At 34.2% G+C, this 9,944-nt stretch overlaps 1 protein-coding gene across 4 annotated transcripts; it reads right to left on the reverse strand.

Moving 5' to 3' along the window:
• Positions 1-2,406: 2,406 nt before the first annotated feature.
• On the reverse strand, positions 2,407-7,633 carry LOC110638510 (ethylene receptor 2). 4 transcript variants are annotated; one of them, XM_058137129.1, is made up of 4 exons: positions 6,927-7,633; positions 4,593-6,463; positions 3,290-3,841; positions 2,407-2,785 (listed from the first exon to the last, which is right to left on the reverse strand). In XM_058137129.1, the coding sequence occupies exons 2-3, from the start codon at positions 6,333-6,335 to the stop codon at positions 3,299-3,301; spliced, it is 2,286 nt and encodes a 761-aa protein (XP_057993112.1). In that variant the 5' UTR covers positions 6,336-6,463; positions 6,927-7,633; the 3' UTR covers positions 2,407-2,785; positions 3,290-3,298. The 4 variants fall into 4 exon arrangements, with proteins under 4 accessions (XP_057993112.1, XP_021644785.1, XP_021644784.1 ...); XM_021789093.2 differs by having other exon boundaries at positions 2,407-2,994; XM_021789092.2 differs by having other exon boundaries at positions 2,407-3,006.
• Between the last annotated feature and the right edge of the window lie 2,311 nt (positions 7,634-9,944).

The following is a 9,944-nucleotide window of genomic DNA, read 5'->3' on the forward strand; positions in this document are numbered from 1 at the left end:
TGTTCTATAATCTATATTCACGCTATTACCATTTTGACTATTATTAAAAAGATCATTAAAATAATTTCTCCATCTTTCTTTAATGTCCTCATCTTTTACCAACACTTTTCCTTCTTTATCCTTAATGCACCTAACTTGATTGAGATCTTGACATTTCCTTTCTCTACTCCTTGCTAATCTATAAATATCTTTCTCCCCTTCTTTAGTTCCAAGTTTCTTATATAACTTTTCAAAGGCCTGTGCTCTTGCTTGACTAACTGCCTTTTTTACTTCTTTCTTTGCTATCTTGTACTGTTCATATGCCTCATTATTATCACATTTAGGTAATTTCTTAGACCATTCCCTTTTTCTCTTCACTGCCTTTTGTACTTCCTCATTCCACCACCATCTCTCTTTAGAGGGTGGTCAATGTCCTTAGACTCTCCAAGTACTTTTCTAGCTACTTCTCTAATCTTTGATGCCATGTATCCACATATCATTGGCCTCCATATCTAGCTTCCATACTTCAGACTCGAGAAGCTCATTTTTGAACTTCACTTGCTTTACTCCTTTGAACTCCCACCACTTTGTTCGAGCTACACTATTTCTTCTAACCTTACTTGAATTGTTCCTAAACTTGACATCCAAGACCACCAACCTATGTTGACTTGTTAAAGCCTCTCCTGGAATGACCTTGCAATCCTTGCATAGAGCTCTATTTGTCTTCCTGGTTAAGAGGAAGTCGATTTGGCTTCTATGTTGCCCACTTTTGAAAGTCACTAAATGTGACTCTCTTTTTATAAAGTAGGTATTTGCTAGTATTAGGTCGTATGCCATAGCAAAATCCAGGATGCTTTTTCCCTCCTCATTTCGACTGCCAAAACCAAAACCTCCATGAACATTCTCATAACCTTGCCTATCACTTCCTACATGTCCATTCAAATCTCCACCAATGAAAACATTCTCTTCATTCGGTATGCTTTGCATTAAATCATCCATATCTTCCCAAAACCTTTGTTTACTCTCACTGTCTAGTCCTATTTGTGGGGCATAAGCACTAACTATATTTATTGTTTCTCCTTCTAGTACTAGCTTTACTAGTATAATTCTATCTCCTACTCTTTTCACAGCTACTACTGCATCTTTCAATGTTCTGTCTATGATTATACCCACTCTGTTCTTATTTCTCTCCTTTCCAGAAACCACAGTTTGTACCCTGAATTACCCACTTCCTTACTTTTCTCTCCTACCCATTTAGTCTCCTGAATGCAAGCAATATTCACCCTTCTCCTTTCCAAGGTATCCACAAGCTCCATCAATTATCCTGTAAGTGATCCAACATTCCAAGTACCAACCCTGATCCTCCTCCTATCCTGCTCCTTCCTAATTGGTCTCCTTCTATGATATCTTCTATTGTTTTCTATATCTATCTTGTGTTCTGTTCCACTATTTGTTCTACTATCTGTCCTATGGACTAACTTCTTTACCCACACCCGTCCATTATGTGGGAACCCTTGCTCACTTAACACCACACCCGGCGCATGGCTGGCCGCTTCGATGAACGCCCTACACCCTTGCATATTTATCACTACACCCGGACTCCGATGTAGCGCGTCGTTAGTAGAGGACGCCCCAACGTTTATATCATTTGAATCCATATCATAGGGTGTGACGAAATTTTTACGCTAGTTATCACCTACCGCAACCCTCCTCCTTTATCCGGGCTTGGGACCGGCTAAGCGCAAACTACTGCGGAGTTATATACTTCCATGATATAAACAAATTAAATTAAATTAAAAATTCAAGTACAGATCATGCTCACTTCGATCTGTCCATCCAGTATATATGTAATCTAAATTTACTTTTCAGAGGTTCTACAGATCTTATTATAATAAAATAAAATCTTATTGAACAGATCAAAATGTTTACGAAAAATGTTTGACGATCACATTTCACTTTTGCTGCAATGAAGAAGTAATAAACTAAAAAAAAAGAAAAGGAAATATGCTCTTCGATAAAAAGGGTAGATAGGACCCCAAAGGGGAGCGATATATATATGACTAAGAATAAAGGCCGTAAAAATAATGATGAAAACGTTGCTTACGATTCTTTAACGTTTATCCAATCAAGTAATAATTCATTCTCAATGCATAAGATGCTACCTAATATATAATGGATTGAATTGTTTAATCTAGTATGATTTTAAAAAGTCCTATTATATAAAATTTTTATTCATTTTCTTCAAATACAGAAATCAAGGGAGTGAAAACTCAAATGATAAGCTATATTAGACTTTCAATGGACATTAATTCGGAGAAAGGATCTAACGTCAAGTGCTGCAAATAAGAAGATGATAACAACTAAAACATATGCACATAGGCCAAAATTCCAAGGCGTTGATAACTAAATCCATAAAAGCGTTGCAAGTTGCAAACTAATTATTATAATATTAAGGATAATATATCTATATATAGAATAAACCCATCTAAGCTAAGCTTAAAGATAAATCACTCCCCACATGGAAAATTACAATAAAGCTTCTCATGTGAGGTTAATATAAATCATTTGAAAAACCCATGTTGATATGTGTCCACTTGGCTTGATATTTCAACCCAAAAATAGTACGTACGTATTGAGATTCATGCATGGCTTTTTTTGACGAAACCAAACCAGAAGCATACCAATAACATTACCATTATTCTGCCCACATTCTGCGACATCTATACATCCTGCCTTCCTGGCCAGCGAGGTGACTGTATGTGCAAGGCACGTGATCATTCATTTCACGAGGCAATAACTAGCAAGCCTGCGAAAGTCTCAATCATTGCATGAAACAAACCTTGTCATTAAACTTCTGGATATCCATGTCGTAGACAAAATGATACATAAATCTACGACAACTTGTATTAGTTATGTTGTGGGAATTGTGGGAATAATATAATGCTTGCCAGGTTTTAAATCCTCGCTATGTACTGTTATTCACCTCTTCTCTACCATTAATATCCTCTCCACCACCTGCATAAGAACCTGCATTCAAACTCGCAATGCTGTCTGCTCATGTAAAGAGTATTGTTGAAGACAATTAGATAATTTATGAGATGTGCATCTTTGTTTTGCAATTATGAAATGGCAAGGAGCTAATTTTGTATACCATTGTCACTGTAAATGTTTGTATATGTAAACATTTCTATGCTAGAAGCTTGGTGGGAGTTTTAGGAGGGGGCCATCAAATTGTAGCTATTTGACTAGTTCTATCAGACCCCAAAACTGCTTTCCAAGAATCAAGGCTAACTGCAATCATATAACTTACAGGATGTCATCAGATGGCTTTGTTTGCCTGCACAAGGACTCTTCGAAGCTCGTTTGCAATTCCTTGAAGCATAACTGGTTTCTGAATGACACCATTCATTCCAATCTGCAAACATCTTTCCCACATCTCATCATCAGCACTTGCCGTCAGCGCAACAATTAATGGCCAACTACGGCTTCGGAACTTCCTGATTCTTGATGCAACTTCAAATCCATCCAACTCAGGCATCTGCAGATCCAAAAGAACAATTTGGAAAGAAGATGTAGTTGGCCCAATGATGCTAAGGCATTCAAATCCAGATGAAACAGTAGCAACACAGCAACCTAGCTTCTCAAGCAGTTTCCGGGTCACAGCTCTGTTCACATCATCTGCATCAGCTAACAAAACTTGCAAGCCTCTGAAAAGAGAGTTGGAATGTGGGTGCTCAGAAGATTCTCCAGAATCAGAGATGGCTATTGAAATGGATGACCGAAGTTGAAACCGAAGAACAAGCCCCATGCTTTGAGGAAAACCTTGAGAGTTAGGGACTACCCAGATCTTCCCTTGCATTAACTGCCAACCATACAAAGATTAGAAACAGAATAATAAGGAAACAAATACAAGAACTACAATATGATCAATTCAATGGTGCATTAGACAAATAATTTGTCTTGCTGCTAGTGTGACAAGTAAAACATTTCCAGGATTTGCAATGCAATCAAAACAAAAATACTAATAATATTTGTTGCATAATTTGTTGAGTACAGGTTGGCAATTCCAAAATTCACAATTATCATGCCGAATAACTCTTGCTATGCAGGTTAAATTGTGAATTAGCTAACATAAGCAGCATTTCTAAAAGGCCTAATATCTAGATTCAATATTACTGTGGTGCAAGAAAATCACAGGTTTTCATTCTATATAAAGGAAATTAAGACTGTACCCAAAGAAGATGTACTCGAGTTCAATGCACAGTCGGGATATTGATTAACACCAGCTAGTTAATATCCAAGCCTAACAGTAAACTTTTCATGTATCTAATAAATATGCTGCTTCTAAGGATCCAGAAATCTCCACGCGACTTCACTAACAATCATGCAGTGGCAAAAAAGGTACTGCACTAAACAATATACAAATAGAGTGAATGAAGAATAATATGCTTGATTGGAGATAAAGACCATGTTAAATATTAGTAACTGATACCAATGAGTATCTTATCATTATCATCACGGGTACACAGCCCATTTAGAAAAAGAAATGAAAAATCTGCAGCAATACGTCAATAGTTGTGCATTAATGCAACATGCACAATTTGGATTCTTACCTGGACCAGCTTTTTGCAAATACTGAAGCTCAAGCGCTCGTCAATTCCATCACTGGCATACCTCCTGCCACCAACTTGCATGACCGAACTTGAACCCTCTGATTCAGAACCATCATTGTTCATTGTGATTTCAAATCTGATATATACATCACCATCAGACGTGCTGTGTCTCCAGGCTGGCCATTTATGATCACTCCTTTCCTGACTTCCATTCTCCAAGAAAAACCTAAGTACCACAGACCCTCTCCTGTTAGTGCCATCCAGCAGGTTACCAACCATATGCAAAATCACTTGAAAAACCCTCCTCTCATCACCCAAGACATGATCAGGCAAGCATTTGTCAACCTCAATTGAAAAACCAAAGCCCCTATAAACACATAAGCACTTGGCAAGGCAAGCCGCTTCTTTGATAGTGGCATGTAACCTGAAAGATCTCATCTCCAATGGAAACCTGCCACTATCCTTTGTTGAAATTTCCATCACATCATTTATCAATGTTGATAGGACATTGCTCGTTTTCATCATCGCATCAACAAGTATCTGTTGCTCAGTACTCAGATTACCGTCCTGCATCATCGAAATCAAGCCTAAAATGGAGTGCATAGGTCTCTTCATACCATCACTCATTACCTTCTGAAATGCTGTCCTAGCCTGGCTTGCCATCATTGCGTTCATTTTTGCCTGTTGCAAGGCTCGGTTTTGCTCCTCCAACTTCTCCCTCATAAGCTGGGACTCTTCAAGAACTGCAGCATGGGAGAGAGCCACAGCCACCTGATCAGCTACCACTTTAATTATCTCTAATTCTTGGTTGGTCCAAGATCTAGGCTGTGACCCTGGAAGAACCAGTACCAATATTGCATAACAAGCCTGAATCATCTCTGGAGTTCCCCCTTTGAAATTGCAAACACGAAGCATTGGCATTCGAATTGCAGCAATAGGCCCTGGCTCACCAGATTCTCCACTGCTTGCAGCAGCAAGTGCTGACTCAGGCCTAAGTATGTTCACCCCATCACTTCCTTTAATCCTAGCAACATCAGGATCAGTAATTGGTATTGAATTTGAATAATTACGCACATTCAACTGATGGGTCAAATTCATCTCCGTTCTAACCTCATTAGGCATCCACACTGCACAATTCTGCAACCCCAGTGTCTCAGATAGTTCAACAAGGGTTGTATAGAGAATAGTATGCCTATCAAGTGATTTCCGAATCTCTTGAGTAAGCATACGAACATGCAATCCGGCTTCTTTCTGCTTCATTATAATCCCAACTTCACGGCCAAGATCCCATGCCTTTTTCTTCAACATGAATTCTCTTACCTTCACTTTAAGAAGCAGAGGAATGAGGGTGAAGAGTGTAATAGCAGTGGCACATGAGACCAAGGCTGTTAAAATCTTAAAGACAGTAAGGGCAAGCATGAGCTGAAATGGATGAGGGCCATAAGTCCAGCCATTGAGCAAATGAGTCAATCCACAAAGGACAATGAAGGCAATGAACTCAAAGAGGACCCATTTGAACGGGACATTTGAGCAGCTAACAAAGTATAGCAGCTCAATAGGGATCGAAAAATAGGCCACAGCAATCAAGAAATCGCTTACTTTTTGGCAATCTAGAATGTTCTCTATGCTCCATAAACTGGCCTCATCATCACAATTACACCGGGAAAAGCCATTGTCGTTTGCAGATACTGATATTAGGAATAAAGAAAGCAACAGCAGCCCAGGAACTAAAGGTTTTAACATTGCGGCCAAAATGGGCTGCAACCTCTATTTCAATCCATTTGTGGGTTGAAGTTTAAATCTTTCACTGAAGATTCAGACCAGCTGCCTTCATCTAAAAACTAAACATCCTCATCTTCCATTCCCATCACCTGTGAGGAGGTGAAAAAAGAAAAAGCTCAACAAAAGTAAAATTCCATTAAATGTTTGTAAGAAATTAACTATCAGTAAATTGGGGATCTAAAACTAAGTCCGCATAAATCCTCAATTACAAGTACTAAAAACTTTTAGCAAGCATTCTGCTTCTACTTCTTCTTCTTCGGTTTTTCTTTTCATTAACAGATATCTTTGTACATATTATTAAATTAAAAAATGATACAGTAGCTTGGAACATGACATTTTCCTCCATCAAAAATAAAATAAACCTAAAAAATAAAAAGAAGGTAAAAGATAACAAGCCCACAAGGCAAAAGACCACTCTTTTAATAAAAACGAAAAATAGTCTTAACCAGGAAACAAGAAAATCAAGAGTGGAACTGTAAAAGCCACCAACTTTCCGGTCTAGAAAAGACCAATAAAAATAAGAAATGCAGGCCAAGTATAGAAAAACCATACCTGCAAAACCCAGTTAGAAATCAAGGCCACCTACAGATCTTCTTTACTCTCTAACATGCAGAGTAATATATAGCTCATACACAGAGAGCTGAGCTGAATTCTCTTCAGTAACACATTTTCATCAGAAAGTAACGATCCAGGTACAACCCCTCCTCGTACTTAATAGCTCCACGGAACCAAACACCTCTTACCAAACACCAAGATTTATATTGAAAAAAGTTCTTTAAAAAAAAAAAAAATAAGAAGACAGAATGACAGGTAATAATAGACCTAAAACCACCAACTGGTTTTACCGAAAGCAAAAACAAGAGGAAGAAGCAACAAAACAACAACATCCAAAGATGTGAAAGGAAGGGTTGTGAGTTAAAAGCAAAGAAAGAAATAGAAAGAAAAGAAAGGGAGGGATGAAAGCATGCACCTTCTCTCTATGTTAATAAAAACTTCTGTCTATGTTAATAAAAATTGAAACAGGGAAAAGGAAAAGGAAAAGGAAAAGTGCAATGGATGCAGAAGAGAGAGGGGGGTGGTAGGGAAAACTAAAAACGCGTTGGGTCTTCATGTCCGCGCCGTTGTTTTGCAAGAAAGGGAAAGAGAGAGGACAAAGAGTGGGGCCCCCATGGGAAGAGAGCGAGGATACATGAAGAGAACTTAGACGCTTTTGAAACCAAGACGTCCTCCTCACACCCAAAAAGATTTGTTTTATTTTTCTCTCTCTCTATCGGACGTTTCTTTCTTTCCTTTCCTTTTTTTTCTTTCTTTCTTTCTTTCCATTTTTTTTAATATTATTTTCCTTATTTCTTTTACCTTTCCAAATCAGTCTCCGTTATGCTTTGTTTCTCTAATCCGGAAATTAATTATGTCAGCCGCGTGGCAGTTAGATCAACCCTTCCTCTTCTCCCACTTTCAATGCTCAGAGCGTCTGTCCAACCTCTTACCCTTTGCTAGTATTTTCTTCTACTTTACCCACTGCTGACAACACGAGCATTAATTTTTGTCTGGCATTAAATTTCACAGCCCAAAATTATTTTTTTAAATAAAAATATAATTTTAAATATTCTTTACAAAAATAATTTTAAAAAATTATTTTATTATTTTAATATTTTTATAATTAATATTTATTAAAATTAATTTTTAATTAATTTTTAATACCCTCTAAATAATATATTTAAAAAAATCATTTTTTCAATAATAAATTTAATAATAATATCAACCATGCCTTTAACAAGATTTTTTATCCCTTGAAATATAAGCACGAGAGGGAGGGCAAATTTAAGTTATCCTCTTGGTTTCATCTCAATTTTTTAAAAATATATTTTATTATTATAAAATTTATTTATTTTTATAATATATCATCTATTAATTAATCTCTATTATCCAAAAATTAATTAATAATAATAAAATAATTCAAATAAAGTATATAAATTTAATAATTTGTAAAATTTTTATGAATAAGGGTTTAATTTCATCGAGAGTGTTTCATAATTATTCTAAATACATCTTATTAATGTAGAAGAATAGGAGAATAATACATATTGAAAAAAATATATATGAATAAATATAAATTATAAATATTAAAAAAAAATATATATAAATATAAACACATGAATAAAATATATTTATTTTAGCTATACATATGTATATATATGTATATATTTGAACTAACTTTAGCCATTAATTTCCTTAGTTATTAGAAGATAATTGTTAAAAGAAATATGAACTTTCTAAATTTTTATAATTTATTTTAAATTTTAAAAATTATCAATTAAATTATAAATTTTGACTATTGTTACAATAGTATTATGTTATTAAAGGAATTAACGGAATGCTACGCTAGTTAAGCATTACATCATATGTAAATTCAATTTAAGTTTTATTTTAGTAACGTGACATTGAGATAATATTTTATGTGACGTTTAACTGACGTCTGACGTAATATTTTATTAACCCTTTTAATAATAAGGTAAACAGTATAATTTAATTGCAAAAATAATTAAAATTTATAATTTAACAGATAATTTTTAAAATTTAAATAGAATTACAAAAATTTTAAAAATTTAAATTATTTTAACGATTATACCTGTTTAATAGTTACAGAATTAAGAATTCATGTGAAACAAATGATAATCTATTTTGTCCCTCTTTCTTTTTATATAAACTAACATTGATGAAGCAATAATAATTATAGATTAATGGTAGGCGAGTTAGTGATAATAATAAAAATAATAATACGAATAATTGATTAAATAAAAGATTTTAAAAATAATGTTCCGTACACGTATGTACTTTGTGTATGTAGCAAAACCAAATCTACTTGATGATCGGATCGCTAGATGATTGGTGTAGGAATAGTAAAAACGAATCTAAGAAGACTCCATAACATTGGAAAAATCATTCTTGTTCACACAAATCAAGCATGGCTTAAGCACCTAAACAAAAGCTTTACGTAACACGCGCCTTGGATTGGTTATCGTGATTCATCGGTCTTCACAGAGTAATTATTTAGTGTAAGCAAACTATTTGTAATCAACGTTCCTCAGCTTTGTAGTCAACGTCCCTCGGCTTTGTTTCCTTACCTGTTGTTTCAGTATTCGTTACTTACCCTTTTTTTAATTAATATTTACTCAATATATTTTAATAAAATTAATTATTTAATTTTTATATAAAAAATTATAATTTTTAATTTATATATTTTATTTTTATAAACTCATCAGTTCTTTTATTAAATTTTTTATTAATTAATAAATTTTAATATCAATTAAATTATTATTTAGAGTCTTTAATTTAATAAAATTAATTAATTAATTTATATATTTTAAGAAAAATAATACTATTTAATTTTTTATTTTAATAAAATTAATTAATTAATATATTTATTTTAAAAATATAATATTCTAAAAATATATATTACTAAATCACAATAGAAATCTTTCTTTATAAAGATTAAATCCAATTTTTCTTTTTAATTATTTCAGTATTTTTATTCAATTTTTTAGCATCGGTGTTTTGGTTTATTTATTA

Source organism: Hevea brasiliensis, chromosome 15, assembly GCF_030052815.1.
Source record: "Hevea brasiliensis isolate MT/VB/25A 57/8 chromosome 15, ASM3005281v1, whole genome shotgun sequence".
Lineage (NCBI taxonomy): Eukaryota > Viridiplantae > Streptophyta > Magnoliopsida > Malpighiales > Euphorbiaceae > Hevea > Hevea brasiliensis.